The sequence below is a fragment of the Lepisosteus platostomus genome, chromosome 9 (assembly GCF_059453375.1).
Source record: "Lepisosteus platostomus isolate fLepPlt1 chromosome 9, fLepPlt1.hap1, whole genome shotgun sequence".
Classification (NCBI taxonomy): Eukaryota; Metazoa; Chordata; class Actinopteri; order Semionotiformes; family Lepisosteidae; genus Lepisosteus; species Lepisosteus platostomus.
The window spans coordinates 35,353,406-35,373,477 of NC_142619.1; the positions used below are offsets into that span (position 1 = coordinate 35,353,406).

General features: G+C 36.7%; 1 protein-coding gene and 1 long non-coding RNA gene across 5 annotated transcripts in view; both read right to left on the reverse strand.

Moving 5' to 3' along the window:
• LOC148654897 (periphilin-1-like) overlaps window positions 1-20,072 on the reverse strand; it is a 100,169-nt gene that overhangs the window by 21,391 nt on the left and 58,706 nt on the right. For 3 of the 4 annotated variants that reach the window (XM_088644806.1, XM_088644808.1, XM_088644804.1), the window contains 3 exons: window positions 13,937-14,013; window positions 8,212-8,328; window positions 4,233-4,367 (listed from right to left, as the gene is read on the reverse strand). In XM_088644806.1, coding sequence (XP_088500932.1) covers window positions 4,233-4,367; window positions 8,212-8,328; window positions 13,937-14,013 — 329 coding nt within the window. The remainder of the gene's footprint in view (window positions 1-4,232; window positions 4,368-8,211; window positions 8,329-13,936; window positions 14,014-20,072) is intronic. The other variant, XM_088644807.1, reaches the window with a different exon arrangement.
• Window positions 10,799-13,930, reverse strand: LOC148654898 (uncharacterized). Its single transcript, XR_015941155.1, has 2 exons — window positions 12,240-13,930; window positions 10,799-11,509 (listed from the first exon to the last, which is right to left on the reverse strand). It is a non-coding gene; the product is annotated as an uncharacterized LOC148654898 (long non-coding RNA).

Below are 20,072 nucleotides of genomic sequence, written 5' to 3' on the forward strand. Positions count from 1 at the left end.
GGGAGTGCATTTTTTTATTTTTATGTGTATGTTATTTTAATGTCTCAGTACTTCACTGGCTTGCTAGTTGTAACAGCTGGAGAAGATGGTCATTTAAAATGCTGAGAAGACTGCTCAATTCTGTTCCTTTCCGCCTTTCACCAGCAAAAACATATCTACACAATTTTTAAGGCCAGCTCAATATTTGACCAACAAAAAGTTTAAGCTAATAAAATGTGGAGTAGGTTTTCTCAGTACCCTCTAGTACCCTAAAACCTAAAGTGCCAATTATAATAAAGACCCCAATCCTTTCCACACTAGCTGTGCACATGCCTGACCATGGTAAACTGATTTCTGAGGCAACCAGAACCAGAGAACGTGACTGTGATGGATAGTTCTTATTCAAGGGATATAGATTTGAATTCCTGCCAAAGTAAATTAGACTGTTTAGCTGCTCTTGCAGTATTGGTGTATGGAACATAGTGTGCATTTTCTTGTGGCACTCAGTAAAACACGCATATTCAAAACCTGAGAAACGACTATTTTCAGGAGTGGTCTGGATGGGTCAGCACAGGAGCAATGTAGACGCGATGGCTAGACAAGATTGAGAAGAAAGAACAACAGCTGAAAGATACTTGGTATGCACTGGAGACTGTATGCCACATTATAATAGTCGGTAATGCCTGTGGTTGAAAGAATTCAGGATTTCATAAAATCATCAGCTATTACAGCTACATTATTAGCTGCAGTTTTCAGTGACTGCTTTTTGTAAATGTATTTAGGTCAACTGAGCATCAGATATTAAAATTATAACAGTCTTTACATAATTCTAATTTCACTAATAATGTTCAAAGAACTCAAACTCCAGAGAAGTTGACATTTGATTTAAAAATTACTTATTTTGATAAAATAATAAAACCCCAGTGAATGACAGATTGGCTGTTGCTTGGCAACTGTCCTGAGTCATGCACAGCTCTTCAGCTATACTGGGGGTAAATGCAGAATAATCTTTGGACTATCCCAAGAGCAGTGGCAGAGGCTACCCAAGCAAATGGCACTGACTTTGACCATCTAGACAGGTAAAACAATGGGGTGGGGGTGCCATAATGGTATCTTCAAAATAGGTGAGCCCAGGAAAATAGACACACAACCGCAGCCAGAAAGTACAAACCACTGCTCCTGTTTTTCATTGTAAGGGAAACAAAAAGCAAACACAACCTAGCTCCTCTTTGAGCTGATAACTGATGAGCATAACCCAGCAGCTAAGATGCTTACCAGGTTCAAAACAACCTCTCAAATCACAGTCTCTGAGACCTTCATAAAACATTTTCCAAAATGGGTTTCTCTCAGAAATTCTGAAATTTCTAAAAATGCAAAAACCTCATGGTTCTGTAGTCTCACAGCCACTTGGTTGGTTGCTTCCTTCTCCCTCTGGTAGATAAGCATAACAGAGAAATTGCGCTCTGTCTTCAAACAGCAGATCAAACCGGCCTTTTGAAGCCTCAGCTTCCGCCTTTTCAAACTGTCACCACACCAATTGTTTTACAGAAACTTACCAGGTGACTGAGGTCAGTGGCTCATTCCCCACAGCTTTCTGGGGAATGTGGTTCAGACAAAGGATGCCACCTTGTCTGAACTTGTTGTACTATCACCATAGTTAACAGTATTCAGTTAAAGGAATACATATTTCAAATGAATAATACTTGCACGTAGAGAAAAGTAAACATTTTTGCTTTTCTTTGCTCTTAAAAGTAATGCAATTTTAAAAACTCAGATCGCATAATCCATTAACACTTCCTCCTTTGATCCAAACTGTCAAAAAGTCAGATTTTTTTACTGGAAAAAGAACTATAGGATTCCAGAAGACAAGTGAATCTAGCACCCACAGTTTACTCTTTGGAGAGCATCCAATGTAAACACCAAAACCTCTTTCTTTACTCCTTTTGAAAACATGGATTTTCACAGCTCTGCCACAATATTTATGCAGACATGAAGTTACGCACTTAAATACCAGCAAGAAGCCAGAGTCCAGTGTGTTCCTCCTTGTCTTAAAGAACTGCAGTCAATCTCACTGGTTGCTTAGATGTATATATATACACACAATTTCTTTAACAATATTCATCAGTCTTTAAATTAAAATTAAAAACAGTAAATGTAGCCTTAGATTATTTAATACACAAACCCTTCCAAGATTAAAATAAAAACTCACTAGGTCATCCATGATGACCAGCTCTTTTTGCCCATTATTGTGGTGCTATGTTTAAATAGTTTTATTCTTTTGTTTTTTAAGAGACGGGAAACCTACTATTACATTTAAGGAAATGAAAAATTATACAAAAGTGTTCAAATAAGGGAAATTCTAATTATTTAAAGATACTTAAAAGTACTGTTGAATTATTATGTTTGGTTTATGTTTATGTTATCAGCATTAACTCGTATCTCAGCCTGACCCCCTAACTCTAATTCATAAGATATCAGAACAACCGTTTTGTTTGTCAATATTAAGAATGGTGCACTCCTAGCTAATTTCTGGAGGCTAAGTATGCCTCCAGTAAACACTATGTCTATCACTATGTTTTTCACGGGTGGCCGAGTACTGCCGTTTAGGGACAGTTAGGTCTAAATTAATTACTTTGGAAGAGGGAGAAATTGTAATTACATCAGTTAATATTTGCCATCAGAGACCTCAGGTGAACTTCTCATCCATTCCTTCCCCTTGATTCCAAATTGGAAAGGTGTGTCACACATATGTGCTGAAATTATAGTTTATACCACAGCGCTTCAGGCAGCTGAAACTCAAGGAGGCTAAAACAAAAAACCAACTTATGTGCAGGAGAAAGTGTTAGGGTAGCCATTTTTACTACATGACACACACTCCCTGTTTACACTTTCTGATCACAAAGAAACGTAATTCCACTGCATTCCACCTTGGAACACACAAACAAACCAGCAAAAACTTAAACCAAAAAACAATTACTGGAGCCTCCCAAGTAGCTCAACTGGTAAAAGTGATCACCTGAGTGCAGGTTGAGCACCATAATCATGGGATCAAACCTGGGTAGCTGATGGTGACCAGGATTCCTCAAAGTGGCTGCACATAGTGTGTCTTGAAGGGTAGGGTTGAGGGTAGGCCAGGGATCTCTGGACCAGCAGTGATACAGTAAACTCTGGACCCTTCCAGTCAATTTCAGACATTTGGTACTCTAAGGCAGGGATGTTGGAATATGTTGCGTGATATGGTAAAAGACAAATTGCCCAAAATGGGCAGGACGGAGGAGTTTGCTTACACCTTTTCATTCACCCCTGTATGCAGTTGTGGGGTTGGAAGCCAAAATGTGAAAAACACACAACTGGCTATTTCAAAAATAAAAATAAATGGTTATTCTAAAACAAAAATATTGCTTTGAAATTGTAAAGAAAACTGGCGCATTTGATATGTCAGTAATGTCTGTATTGATGGGTTATGTAAATAAAGATGCTCTTCTTAGTGCTATTCTCTTAAGTACCTAAAGTAACATTACGAAAAACTTCTTTACTTGCATAACACATCTTTTCCAACTTTAATTACTTAATTGATGATAGGAAAAACTGCCCACTAACACTACTGTCGTAATATAGCACTTACTTGGCTATAAAACAACTATGGTGAGGAAGTAGTCCATGCCATGAGTACATCAGAAGTTAAAAGCTAATTCTACTCAAATTAAACTATGAAGAGAACCACAGTGCCCAATAAGCAACACAGACACAGTTCTTTGTCAATGCAAAATGCAAATGAAATTAAATTTATAGCTACTTAATGGTGTTTGCAATTGTGTGTTCCACAATAAACCAATACATACCAGTCTGAATAAACAGGTTTTCTGGTTTGTAATCAGACAGCAATATAATTCCACAAAAACGAATTATGAATAATTAATTTAATTAATATTTTAATAAATAATTAAAATATATGTATATCACATTGAAGAGTGCTTATATTTTAGAACCCTATCAAGTATATTTAGGTTTTTTATTAAGACATTGAAGAGTGCTTATATTTTAGAACCCTATCAAGTATATTTAGGTTTTTTATTAAGCGGGAAAAAAGCTAGAAGTAATATAATGTTAAACTCTAGTATAATTATGTATTTGAGTTTATTATCTAAACACATAAATAACTTCTGCATTGCAAGCAGAATATCTCACAAGGCCCCTGCCTTGGGCTTATAAATATATTAAAATATACCAATAAGAAAAAAGAAATCCCCAACCTGTTCAATTTCTCTGGCTTTTTCTGCAATGGCTATAGCCCGTCGCTCCTGAAAGTCATCATTCAGAAATGTGGTTGTATCATCTCTGCTCGGCTGATGTTCCTCTTGTTCCCCTTCAAAAACTTGTAAATCATCCTAAGAAAAAAGGAAAAATAGTAATTTCCTCAACTTTGTAAAACCAAATTTATTTCTGAGAAGAAATAAAAACTTCAAGACTTCTTGAAGACTAAGGATGGAGGGAGAGGAGTATGTGCCACTTCTTATCTTCACAATATCCTTTTTCAAATAAAACACCCAGCTAATGATCAGGTCTGTTTTGCTTTTCATAATGATTTCTGATTGAACAACTGAATATTTTTCACATATAACAAATAGAAGAGTGATCACTCTGTAATTCAGTTTCCTGCTTTGTATGTTAAAGTAATAAGCTAATGTAACTGCACATGAATTTGCATTTGTTTAATGTGATAAATGGTATTTATAACATGATAACATCAATTCTAAATCACTATTAAGGTTTCAAGAACCATATTTTAGATTTTAACTTAATCTTGATCATTGTAATTCAACCTTAGTTTATACCGTCTCTAAAATTGGGCTAATTTCAAATATATTGTTGGTGTCATTGCGGTTCAAATACATTAGAAAGTTTTAAATATGTCCACACAACTAAAGCTGTAATTTTAGCAGATAAGGTAAGTTTAGTATGATGCAGATAGGACAGTAGTAGTATTTAGTATATCGTATTTAGATAGATTAAATGTTGAATGCAAATTTAAAGTGACCTGAAAAGCAAGCTAATGGAAGTTTAAGAAAATGTGAGAGTACTCTAATTTCACCAACTGAATTGTAAACATACATTGATCTCTCTGTCCATTTGTACACATTTACATCAGAAACCCTTAGAAAAGTTATTTTTAACTCAAATGGTCTTAAAAAGTAATGTTAAAAATATTTATGTAATGTCCATGAGACCCACAACTTAGTGTTTGATGCTTTCTATGATTAGGACTTTAACAGGGCTCCACTGGGCTTAAGCTCATCTGACAGTTGCTGCTCTGACATTTCTGATGAATGTATTAGAAAAAAATATTAACCAAACATGATAAAGTACATAACAGAGGACATACATGCATTTGAACATTTGACGTTCAAATAATAATGCTGTGTATCTGAACAACATGAATGGTACTTCTTTAACCTTATGTATATATAAATGGATGTCTGCAAAGTTCATGAAAGTTCTTTCAATGAGAGACTATTAGAAGCACAGTTACAGTTTATAGAAAAAAAATCAACTGTACCATTATCATTATTAAATCAATTAAAATATCCCCTAATATACATTAAGATTCAAACGTGTGCATTTTCTTAATGGTTAAAAAACACAAGTAGAGTTTCCTTATTGTCTGTGTGTATTGTTAGATTTTACCACTATTGGGCATTAGGTGGACTGCTAAGCAGATTGTGCTGTGTTATATATATAGTGAACAAAAAATAATTATGCTCTTCCATCCATCAGCAGCAGTTTTTCTGCTGCAACAACCCAGAGTCTTTCTCTGAATGAAAAGACTATTATCACCCTGGTGAACACCAGTCCATTGCAGGGCCATGGAAAAAGAACCAGACAATAGCCATCTTAAAACAGCCATTCACATCTATCCACCATAACCACTCCACACAGAAGGCACCTTCAGACCTTCACAGTTGTTCTTAATTTGATATAAGTAATCTTGCTTATACTTATGTTTAGCATAAGTTAAACATTTTGAATGAGAATCTCAGATTTCTATAAGGGTTATCTATGATTCAGATAGGAATGTCATATCAACGTACATATCACAATTTAATGTTTTTAGATATTGAAGTCATTCTAGATAAGAATATCTGCTAAGCAACTGCTGTTCATCATCTCATCAAAATCACATTTGATCACCATCTTTCTGGTGTGTACACAATTCCTGAAGACCACATAAATAAAACACTACTGACATCACAGCAGCAACTTAAAATGTCTCATTCATTCACATTTTTATATTTTGTGCCTCACCATAACATTAAGCTTGGTGGAAATTGAGACAGGAATTCAGAACTTCAAAGATTTCCATTAACTTCATGTAACAAAGCAGTCACGTCTAAAGTAACAAAACTAGGTAAGGTTGCCAAGGGGCAGCATCACGACACTCCAGAAAGAGGAAGAAAAAATGCATCATCTGAATTTGCAAGAAGTCATTAAGGGACTGACATCACCTGTTCCTCTATACAAGAGATCAGGAAGTAAACAGGTTATCTGCATTGATTTGGGTTAGACCTTCACTGTCATTCAGTCTCATGGGGAGACTTCTGGTTATCAGTCTCTGATGATACTTCAGGTTACTGAAAAGGTAATTGAGAGCAGCGAAAGGCTCTCGAAAAGTTGCAGCCTCAGTCATTACCATGTCAGCCAGCGGTTCTGGCCAAATGGGATCGACCAAGTCGAGGAAAATTCCAGTTACTATTAATAAAGAATGAAAAGGTGAGAGGCATGCAAGTAACATACCAATTACAGGTTAAAAAGGTTAGTCTGGCTTCATCAAAATTCTGCTTATAAAATGGGAATTAATTTGTACAGATCCTCTACGCTCAGCTACTAAAGGGGGATATGTCAGACTTTCATAATAAAGGTAGATTCTACTGTCAACTTAAGTAGTGCTTTTCATTGCTTGCAATGATCCCAGCCTCAGCAGGATAGGGACATTTTCATACATAAAAGCAGGCACTGTAACACCCAATTTAGAAAAGGAATTAGCTGTAACTATAAATACAAATGAAAAGTATTGTTTTAATTCAATCTGAATTATAAACACTTTTTTCATCCCCAAGTGTGCAACATAAATGTAAGGGTTAAGCATGTTATACTGTACATTAAATCCTCTTAGAAAAACTCTCTTTAATTGCTTTAAAACACAATTGAATTAACAAGAAACAAGCATTTAAAACTAAATTCTTCCAAACCGGTCAACAATTGTCAAATTTTTGTTGTAAGAGTAATTAAGGGATAAACCATAGCAAGTGTTGAATCAGCAATATCATTCATACCCAACACCATTAAACTTCAAATTGTTTATTATTTGTAGATTCAACACTTGTCACTATTTTTCCCACTATCGTAGATAAACTGAGAAAACATTCCTGTGATGTCACCTTCTTTTCTTTAAGTTCATGTTATCAATGGACCCATACTTTCATTTTCAATCTAAAGCACTTCAACAAAAGACTTATTTTCTTTAATGAATATTAGTTAAATAACTAAACTTGTCTAAAATGTTTTCATAATTAATAGTTAATTAATTAAAGAACTAAAACAAAATATTATTGCTGTGAAAGAGGGCACTGATTAAATGATTTTTGGAAAAAAAAACATTACAAGGGGTGACGTATTCTGTACTTTGCAGCTGAATGGGTAGATATTTAAAAAAAATACAGAAAATGGATGGATGGATGGATTTGTTTAAATAATTATTTTGTCATGCATTTTTTAAATTACCTTTATACCTATTACTTCGTAATGTAATGGTAAAAATCAGTTGATTTTAATTATTGTACAATTTAACCATCATAAATTAAACTGATTGGAGAAATAATTATGTATTGTTCTGGTTTATACAGTTAGCACATTGTGGATTATGCACCCAATGTTGTGCATTATATTATCAGCACATCTGCCCTGCCCTCCTTTTCTTCTGAAATTCCAACAATCTCTTTAGCTAGCAGTGAGTTAGGCAATGAAATCAGACCAAAATGTAACGTCACAAGAATATTTCAATAAGAGTGAGTAATTAATGGTGGTACATTCTGCAAAAGGGGCAAAGTATTAAACCAAATTTTGTGAGCTCATCTACCAGTGAATGTGTCCGAATGTTTGAAACACCTCTGAGGTTAGCAATACAGGGGAAACTGTTTGCATGCAAAATGTTAGTTGTGGAAACACAAATCTTACAAATTCTGGCTGAGCCTCTGACACATCATTAGATTGTTCCAGTGTTTCATCGGCCTTTTCACTCAAAGCTTCTGCAGGCTGAGGCTCAGGAGGTTTGCTGCTTTTATCCGAGCTTATCTAAACAAATGAACAAATACACGAAGGCATGTTTCCATTAAAATTCTGTTATCCAAAAGAAGGACATGCTCCAAAGCAAGAAAGCATAACCCTGTTAAAGTAATGGAGATAGATCAATTACCAGACTAATAATTTTCAATGGACAAAACATTGGAGGAAGGCTTTAGACATGCTGGCAGACAGGACTACGAAAAGTGGTTTTCCACTTTTTCAAGGATAAAACATGATTAATCCAATGACAATACACAGATATTTGGAAGCCAAAACCATTAGACAGCTCAAAACCCAAAGTTTTAAATAAGAAAAATCTCCCCAAACACATTTCATTTTCTTTCTGCTCTTTGTATCAAAACTCAAATTTTGGAACTTCATTATTTTTATTTGCCAGTGGGTGTAGGGGGACTTTTTTCATTAAGTTTCTGTAATGAAACCAAAGTGCATTATACAGTCATAAATCCTTCATAACTCTTTTCCTGCTTCCCAGCAACAGCACACTTGCAGTAACTGCAGTTATCCACACAATATAAGGTTCATTACATCTAGAATGAACAGGCTAAACCTTCCTATGTGAGAGTGTAGGATAACTGAACAGACACTGACGACAAGCCTGTTTATGTAAATGTTTATGATAATATCTTAAGCAACAACCATTATTCAAAACAATCAATCATCATCTATACTGTTAAAAACCTGCCTGTCTCACTATTGTTCCTAATGTCTGGCTTGAACTAATGTCATTAAACTTCTTATCACTCACGAACAAACAATTAATATTTGAAAAAAAAGCACCGATCAAAAGCAGGGGTGCAGAAAACAGATTAAAGACTGCAATACAGAAACAAACTCAGGAATCTGAGTTTTAAACTGAAGTTAATTTTTTTTTACAAGATACATCCTGATGTTCACTGGGTGACAAGTTCAAGTGGCATTAAGCTGCAGAACCCCATGGACCTTCTCTTCTTAACCAGGGCTATCTTGAAGCTTTCTCTGCTGCCTCAGTGATATTACAAACAGCTCTCCTCCTTCTCTCTCCAGTGATGCCCAATATGCTGAGGGCTTTGTAGACTGACCAGCAAAACATCTACAGCCAACCTCAATAGGCATACACTTAGCTTTCCAGCCTTGTGTCCAGCAGTCATTTACCAGCCCCTCATACTTGGCCATTTTCCTCTCGTAGGCCTCCTCCAGCCGATCCTCCCATGGCACTTTCAATTCCAAAAGGATGATATTTTTGGTTGACTTGGAGACCAGAACAATATCTGGCCTCAAAGTGGTCTTGACAATGTGCTGTGTTCCCCAGTTGTTTTTCCAGGCCAACCATGAGTTGCCAGTCCCATGCAGTCTCCTGTATCCCTGCTTTTGACTGAACTCCGTAGCCTAAGTGCTCTCCAACTCTGACAAAAGCTTTCTTCTGAGACATGGGCCATACCTTTTTCCTGCTGCTAATTTCTATGCTGATCCCTTCTGCAATTATCTTCAGCACCTGACTGTGATGCCAATGGTACCTGCCCTCTTCCAAGAGCCTTCTTACAGCCGATCAGGATATGCTCCAGAGATCCTGGTGACACCACTTTCTCCAAGCTGTGCAAATCTGCAGGGCTAGGAAGGACATCATACATGGACTGGACCAGGAACTTAATCTGCTGAGGATCTGCCTGCGTGACTCTCTTCTCCAATATCTTCTCCCACCTTGTCCAGGCTCCTTGCTGTCTCATTCCCACTGCCCTACTAAACCTCTCCTCCTCCATAGCTGCCCTCACCTCCTGAACTAACCCATGCCACTCCTTCCTTCTAGCAGTGTCATACCGCAGGGGTGAGAAGGTGTCAAGTCCAGCTCTTCCATGGGAAACTACTCTCACTAAGGCTCTGTGACGCAGACAAGACTCTAACCGATGAATGGCCTTCTTTGCTCTCCACTTCCTACCAGTCTTAACCTCTATCCCCTCCTGGGCCACCTTCAGGTCTCTTAATTCTTTACACAACACCTCTCTTGCTCTGGCCACTTTAAACTCTTCTTTCAGGGACTGCAAGGGCAGCCTAAGCTTAGTAACGTTTCCATAGAGCTGAGGCTGCCCTTGAAGTGCATGGAAGAAGAGTTTAAAGAGTGCTGAGGCTCCTGGGAAAGCCCAGCCACCTTCGAAGGAAGCCACTGACCTTTCTCTCCAAATTCACTACCATGGAGATAGGGACTTCATATACCTGTAGTGCCCAGAGTATCCTTGGGAGAATGCCATGTTGATAAATCCACCCTTTAAATTTGCCAGGTAACTCTGACCGATACACCATTTTCAACCTTCTCTCAATCTCCTGACACATGGCCTGGACTGAAGTGTAGTCCTTGAGGCTGCCATCAAAACACCTTGTCAAGGCTCTTTAGAGGGTTCTCAGAGACACTCGGAATGCGCGTCCCTGCCAAGTTGAAATGGAAACTATCCACAACCTTACCCCTATTCATCAGTAGCGACCTTGATTTTTCTGGCTTAAAGCTCATCCTTGCCCATCCGATCAACCTCTCCAGCCCCTGCAGGATCCACCTGCTTCCTGGCACTGACTCCGTTGTAACTGTCAGGTTGTCCATTAAAGCACAAATTGGTGGCTGCCTTAGCTTTAGGGCCCCGGCATTCAGGTTCAGCAGACTTGAAAATCACATCCATTGCCAGGGCAAAGAGGGTCACAGAGATGGTGCAGCCTGTGATTATCCCAACTTCCAATCTGTGCCACTCTGATGTTATTGACCCCGAGGAAACACTCATGTTAAATTGATCGTAATAATCAAGGATGAGATTCACCTCTCTACCTGGAACGTAGTATTTGCGCAATTGCCTGGACCAACTTGTGGGGAGAGGATCCATAGGCATTGGTCAGGTCAAACCAGAGCACTACCAGGTTACCCCTACTTTCCCATGATTCTCTTCTCTAATAAGCTGGGTCACCACTCCTGTGTGCTCCATACCTTATATGCTACTCCATGCGGGCCAGGGGCTGAACTTGCCCTTGCTTTTCTTACGACCTCCCGCACCTCCTTCAAGAGTGGCTCCCTGGTGTCAAATTCAGTACTTGGTGCTGCCGGATCCACCAAAATACTGCACTGACCCAATTCCTGCTCCCTTCGGGGATCACTGAAGGAACTCTGAAATTAATGATCGACTTTCTCCTTAGAACACTCCAGGCTCCCGCTTTGCTTCTGCACCAGGAGCTGTCTCATGAAGCCAAAAGGATTGGCTATGAAGGCAGTTCGTTTTCTAGCTCTCTCCTTCCGGCATCTTCTGCGCCACTCAGCTCTACATAGGGTTATCAACTTCTTCCTCAAAATGTCCCTTAACTCTGACCAAAGGTGGTCATTCCTTCTCACTTTATACTGCTTCTTTAGAAATGTACAAAATCTTCGCAGCTCTCTGATTCATGGAGTAAGATGCCCTAGCTGGCCTCTGCTCCTCTGTACCAAACCTCTCTGCAGCTAAATTGACTATGATTGTTGTCATAGTCTGCAGCCTTCTTTCAACATAACTCCTTCCGCCATCACTTCCAGCATTTTATCCACATCCTCATCAAACTGCTGCCAGACTTTGGATTTGCAAACTTACGACCATTTGACTCGAACTTTCACAGATAATCTGCTTGGCTGGACTTGTTTCAACACATGGAGGCTCCAGGCACTGTGGGGTGATTCCGGGCCTGGCTCCTGCTGCGTTGTGTCACTACTTGCCCCTCCAAACATTTCATCCTAGACTGATGAATCTTTAGGCCTCGATGGTTCTTGCAGATCTTTCCGCACACACATACCGTACTCATTGTCACTTTCCATAATTTATTAACCTTTGGTCCTTCAAATTGGGGTGCTCATTCCCCCCCTCTCGGGCTCCCCTGGGGGTATGTTTCCTTTAAATAGTTTATTCTCTCTTATTTTATACTTTGGTATGATTTGTAAGCAGCTAAAGAACTTTTTTTTAATTAAGTAAAAAAATAATCTTTTGCTTTAATAAGTAAAAAAAGTTAGAATAAAAGCACAAATCTGACTGGCAAACTAAACAAATATATATATAAATTTTATTGTTATTTAAATTATCTTGAATGCATTGATAGGCACAGCTTAATTTGCGTAAGATTAATCACATTGGCATACTCCTCTTGGTGACATGGTGCCACGTCATTTTCCCCATATAACTTGCACAAACAAAATAAACGGTCACAGATCTGTAATGCACAGACAAAATAATCTGGCTGTTTAAAAACATATTCCATCTGTCTTCATTTTGTTTAAATCAGTATTTCCAATTGACAGGCATCCAGTGAAAACCCATTTCATCTAACCTGTCCAAAATATTTTAGAAAATGTTTGTTACAGATGTTTCCATTGAACTGTTTCAGAAGTAAAGCATTGGTCTAAATGATAAAAAAATCATATATTTCTGCAATACTCGCTGGCATTCCTGGAGTAACGTGGCTCAGTGCTGAGTCAAACTGTTAATAAACTCACCTCTTGAAGTCCCAGGATCTCAGGGGTCCCTAGGGTCAACTTCAGCAGGAGATTTTTGTAAGGTTAATCACCTCTGCTTTATACACATACATAGCTACACCACATTCTACTGTTATAATGCCAACTAGGAGAAGAGCTCATGTTAAGCCAAAAGTCATTGCAGGCTCGGTTATCTAAAGGTACTTGTACTGTTGTATCTTTAACATATAGGTGACATTATGACTGTAGTGAGCTTGAAGAAATGGAGCTGGTGTTAAGACACAAAAAAGAGAGGGTGTTGCCTCAAACTGTCAGTATTTTATTCACAAACTGTGACCTGACAGAGAAAATAAGTTACCAAACAATTATAAGTTATCTGCTCTGCTGCAGTATGAGTTATTTTTGATAATTAATGCAGTGTCATAATATCATTGGGTAGTTCAAATACTCACAGCTTCATGTGATAAAATGTACCTTATTAAAAGCTAAAGCTAATAAAGCATTTGTACACATTTGCATCCTCAAATTCTGTTCTTTGCAATGAAACTGTTGTGATCCTTTGACTGCCAGTTCTTTTCCAGATTTGGAATTGCAATACCTCAAACAAAATTCCCAGAAGGTTTTTGTTTCCAGTCAAGAGATTCAACTTGCGTTCATGACATTTTTCAGTTCAGGAATACTTTCATGTGTGGTTCCCAGGACTCTTTCCAGCACAGCAACATCTTTAATGTTCACACAGAACAGAAAATAATTATTTTGCTTATCATCAAAGGAATACCACATGGGCTCTTCTCTCAACATGTAAGGAAGCACTTGATTATGTCTTACAAAGCATGATGCCTGCTTTTGAGCAATAAACAACTACTTGCTGCAACACTTGTTGTCCCTGTCACTATAGTTTCTAGTACAACAACAAAACACGCACAATCTGGTGTATTTAAAATGTTTTTTAATTCAGTATGTCAAAGAAACAGGTGTGATGTTATAAAAAAGTTCCAGGCACCAAAATCATTAAAGATTTTTCTTTGTTGCATCATACGGAAGATGAATGATTTTTTAAAGTCAGTATCAATGTCTTCTCTGTCTCAATAATTATGAGCTGGCACTGGACTGCACAAACAGCTGTTTCTAATCATTCCAAATCAAGCCTACCTTTGAAGCAGATGTGGAACTCTGTGGAGAGGCATCTCTTGAAGTGTTTAAGGAATAGCTTGATGGTCTTTCTTTGTCTGTAGAAAAAAGCAAACAAACAGCTAAAGTTACTGCAAACTGTTAGTTTGCACAGCAAATTTATATTTACAATGGTTAAACAACAAAGCCAAACATCACAAAAACACTTTAAGATGTACCACATATACCACAATCCAACTTTTAAATCAATAACTTTTAAATAATAAAATTAGTTATTTTATTTGCTGTGTATTCTTTTAATCGGTGACTATTTTACTTTTAAAAATGTTTTCGATGTTTTAACAAAACACATGTATTAACTTAAGGATTTGTAATATATAATTTTTCCATCTTGTGGGACTTCCTGTTTCTGGGTCATTCTCAAGAGAATCTAGCTATAAATTAATCTTCAGTCTTCAGTCAACATGGATAAACAGGACAAAAACATCACAGTATTAGAGATGTGATCTGTTTCTCAAACACAAAGACAAACAGCTGCTTACATTTTATGTTCACCCAAAACAATAATCACAGAACAGCAGTTTACAGTTTCAGAAATATTGAAATAATATTGTGCCCCATGGGCTCCAATATGTCTATAAGAATGATTACAAAACACCAAAAAATGTTTTTTTTTTAAATAAGATTTTCCATTGTGATGAATCATAGCCAAAGTAAAATTAAATACAGACATATTGTTACCCAACAATGTACTGTTCAGAATAAGAAGGATACCTGACTGGAACTTTGTGATAACGTATTCCCTGGTATTCAGCTTCCACTTAAGAAGTGCTCACAAAAGTTCTCTAATTAGCCTGTAGAGGTTAACAGAAATTAAGATAATTCCATTTTAATGTGACAAGCTGTCATATAACCACTAAGGCAGCAGTGAGAAATGGAAGTTAGACCTCTGGACTCTAGACCCAGACTTGATGCTGATACTGCACCCTTAAGCAAGGTATCTCCACTAAAAGCCCTGCTGTTGTATAAATGGGTCTCCAGTTCAACACTGTAAATTTGAGATTGTTGTCGATTGATTTATAATGTAAAAATAGAAATAAAAAAGTGTTTAAAACCATAATAAAGTGAAACTTTAGATTACGTTACATGTGAAAAAGTGTAGAAAAGGGGAGACATACACAAAAATAGTCTGCAGATGAAAAAACGCCTGTTATAATGAACCTACACACTGTATTAGTTTATGAAATCTGCAATATTGTGAACCTATACCATAACTCCTCCTATGTATACTGTATTGGCATATGAAACACCTTAACGATAGTGTTTGCAGGGCCTATGGAATATATAACGTACATTAGGGAAAACTACATACAAATAATTTATATAACAAATTCATTTCAAGGTGGAACAAATGGTTCTTCCTTTCATTATAATGCACTGAACAGAAAGTTAAATGTTTCTTCACTTAGTATATACTAATACATGAAGATAGACGAGAGTTTGTGTTGTTTTTTCTATTCAATGGTTATTAAAGGATGTTTCACAAAATAAACAAGGTAGATAAAAGAGCAGCAATACTTTGGTACAGAATGAATAATTTTAAACAGTTTCCTACTTCTAGTTTGTTTTGCTGTATCCAGAGGATACAGGGTCGACAGGGACGAACATGTTATTAATTTTGCAGTGCCACTGAGAATGTCAGAATTATCTATATTACATTAGCAAACTAAATGACTTTAGAGAGGACAACACTAAAAATTGCATGAACAGGAACAGGAAATAATGCAATAAATGACTAAGAAAAACTATTTTTTGTTAAAATCCTTGAAAGTATTTTTTGACTGGAATTGTATGCACCGTTTTAATGCATTTGTCATAAAGATAAAATTACCATCTGTCACACAATGCATAAAAGATAAAGGTAATATTATATACACGATTTTGTACAAATACATGCATTCAGATTTATCTATTTTACATTTAATATTATCATATAAACAACGTCAAATAAAAAACACAATCATATTAAAACTTCCACTTTTTTATTTTATGCATCTTGGGTGGTATTTCTGGATACCGTTTCCTCTTTTGGCAAGAGGGCAAAATTTTCATTTTGTATTAAGTGCAAATCACATGTGATATTCTGTTCTCATTGCATTTTCTTTGGCATGCCTGTTTCCTGGTCTTATTTCTCATCCTGTAGAAACTCAGCACACTGTCATAAATATCCACTCCACCCATGCTGGTTTTATATTCATGGCAGACAGTAGGTCATGCTGTCTGGATGTGTCTCTTCTCTTTTCTGATGTGTACAACTTCCTCTTCTTGAACTCACACAAATGCCATCATTGTGTATAAACATTTTATAGAAGAAAAAAAGTTAAGTTTAAAATAGTTTTCATACTTGATATTCACAAGTTCAACATTTGCAAATTCACTTAATTACCAAAATTATCAGTGGCCACTTTTTTACGCATTTGCAGACCAATGCTTATGCAAAAAACAGGTTATGCACAGTAGGAGAGTAAATGTGGATATAGCTTAGATCATATAGTTAACATTTATGTAGAACAGAATAGATTGTGTAGAATTAACTACATTTTTCCAACAGTTCAAAACATGTTCACACAGAGGACAAAAGCAATGGTCTGGACTCAATATTTGGATCAAATATGTAGATATAATAGAAAGGTTTGCAGTTCTCGGGTGAAAAACAATTCTGCCTTCAATGGACCACAGCTTACCTCTGTAAAACTAAGCAGAAAAACAATTTTGGTAAACTTTCCAATAAATAGGTTCTCCACATAGACAGGCAGATAACTCAGTTAAGTGCCCATCTGGGACAGACTTCCTAATCTCTGTTATCTTTCTTTGAAATATTTAAACATTTCAGTAAAATCTGAATGGTAAACACTTCTAAACTTGCCCATACCATCTTATTTTAGTTGACATGATTGTGTTTGTAGAAACCTATCTTTACCTTTTACACTGAAAACAAAATACCTCAAAATGTAACAAACGTAAAACACGTATTTGATTAACCTAATTTTTGATAAGGTGTTTTAACATTTCCTTTCAAATACTTTAATATGAGCAAAACCCATTATCTTACTAAAAACATGGAGAAAAACAAGAATAACTGAAATTCCAAAATGTTATTAAATAGCAGGTTCACGTTTTAAATTTCTAATGTACAGGCATTCAGAGTTACTTCCTACTGTCCTAACATAATGGAGTAAGTGATTAGATTAAACAAATGGCCGCATATACACGCAATACCAAATCTGAGTGAAGCAGAAATAAAACCCAAGAAAAATATTGTTTTTAAGATAAACCATCAGTAATGGTAACCACTGCATTACTACACAACCATTTTTTGTTTTTTGTTTTAGGCTTTTCTTTTAGTTTAACTAAAAACAGATTTGCTCTAGAAGAAATGTATATTGTTTTATAATCCACTGAATATCTCAGGATTGTTAAATAACTATATAGCCTAGTTTGAGTCCTGACAACAGCAATTGCTACTGCTGTAGACAAATTAAACCGGTGGTAAAGATGTTGAAGATGAATGTTCTGGTGCTATCTTGGTGAGGTGACCATGGATGAGGATGAATACCAGAGTACCAGAACTTCTAACATGTTCAAACAGATGAGAAATGGTCACTGACGTGACACCAAGGCGACATTCCAACATTCACTCTCGCCGATTCATCTCCTCAACCATCTGTTGTGGCACGTTGCCGATGAATTCACTGTTTTTACAAGAGTGGGAAGTGCACAAGTCAAGGCTATGGCATAAGCTGACTGGGGCCAGGATTTCCTCAGTGTGCCATATAATTGTGACTCCTGGGACTTCCTGTGCCTCCAATTAGTGTTGACTATATTGTAAGCACTCCAAAGTTAATGGCATCCTGTAAGGGTAGTGCAAGGAAAATATGGGATACTGCATGTCAACTCAGAAAATCAACTAAGACTGAAAACTTTCTGATTGAAAAGAAGAAACACATATTAAATTCTCCATTTTCTTGTTTAAGACAGTTGGTTAACAGTACTATTGATTGTTACCATCAATATTCAGGCATGAGAATTTTTTTGGCCCGGTCAAACTATAGCCAAACTTTGTGGCAATAATCAAGCACAACGAAAACACCCTCGTGCTGCTCATGTAACAACAGCTTTCTCGAGATATGTGATCGTTATTTACCAGACTTGACCCCCACTGAACATTTTTGGGATGAACTGGGACATTTGCCATCTAGGGCTCAGAAAAACAAGAACATGACTTTCCACACTCTGTGAAAGAAATTGAACACAATTCTACAAGACAAAATCTCTAAACTGGTAAAAAGCATGTTTTTTAAAACTATGTTGGCAACATCAATTAGTGTGTGCATTTCCCTGTAAGATGCCCTGTTGATGACCCATGTTGTTTGGCATAATAATATACTTGCCTATGCCATGTCAGTTCAATAAAAATGTTGGTGTAACAGCAGCAATAAAGATTTGGTATTTTTCCTAATAACTTTATGAATATGTTGCATTTCCAAGTCTTGCACTTTATGGTCTTGGATTTGATAGTATATTTCGGGTTTTGCATGAATTTATGCCTTGCTCCTACAGTGTAAAAAGATTAAGAGTTCTGATAGGTGGATGTGTTGTGAGAATGGGTGCACTGGGGGTATAGGGATTGTAGCATTAAGCTATATTGACTGATAACAGGTAATTCACAATTTGCTATAAAATGAAAAGTAACAGGTAATTTCAATTGTTTAAAAGGTATTTAAATTATTTCTGTATGTAAAATGGGTTAGATTTATTTTACCTTTGTTTTATTACAGTATCTGAACTGCAAAACAGACAGATGTTCATGAATTGCAAATTAAGATCTCTTAAGACTACGACTCTTTTCAAGGTGAAGTGAAATTAAATACTTCACCCAATGAGATATCATCATAAATTTGACATCAAACAACAAATGTGTTTTGAAGATAAAACCCTCACCGTTCATTTGCTCTTACATTTAAGAACCCCATATGCAGAACTTTAAATATGAATTTCCCTACCAGATGGTCTACCAAAAATAAAGACCTTGTCTGCCTTATATTCCTGCCTGATTCTTGGTTTATTACATTCATTATGATCTGAGATACTAACTGTGATGCCACTTCACTGATAAATCAGATTAGAATACCATACTGCATTTGTCAGTTAGTGTATATATGCATAAGTTTTAAGTCTTAAGAAATGTATAAAAGGGTAATTTCAAGCAGCTCCACCTGAGCTAGTTCCTATATCAGTTTAAAGGCTTATTCCACGCAGAACTGTTTATTAAAAGCTTTTAAAGTTTGTAAAAGGAAAGTTGGTATGGTCATGTTTACGCCTGCTGCAGTTTATAAAGCATTTTGAGAAACAGTACATCATGTAAACAGGCCCTGATAAAAACTTCAAACATCATTAGCATCCTCAAAAACATTTGCAAAGGAGAGGAGGTCATTCAGCCCCTTCAGTAACAACAAGGAGTATATGTGAAAATTCCTGCACAAACCAAGATTGCCATCTGATTGCCATTTCTTTTTCATAATTTTCACAGAAAAGTTGGCAGTTTAACCTTAAATGTTGCATTAACTATTCTAGAGAGCCTATTATTAATATGCCTTTCCTGTATATATCAAAATATCCAACACTTGCAATTCTGCTACTGAATATCGAGCTGATATCTGTCTTGGGAACCTCTATACTGTTCGATTCAAACTCAATGAAGGGTTTTGGTGGCTCCATAATGTTGTAGGTGTATTTTCCTGGCGTGGCTAAGGGTACTCTCATTCTCTTAGATGGGAAGTCAAGTTCAATTCTAATTGCTAACTAATTGTAATGGCTCTGAGGGATTATCTTCACACTATATTGCATTACTTCTTTCCTGCCAGGAGGGGTGTTTTTTAATGAGCATGACACAGATGTTATCCATATGTCACTGCCTTGTCAGTCACCATATCTGAACCAAATGAAGCATTTATGGGATACTCTGGAATGACACCCGAGACAGCCTTTTCCACTTCCATCAACCGTGCATGAGTTGATTGATTTTCTTATGGAAGACTGGAACTGCATCCCTCCTGCAGAATTTCAGACCTGACAGACTCTATGTCACACAGCATAC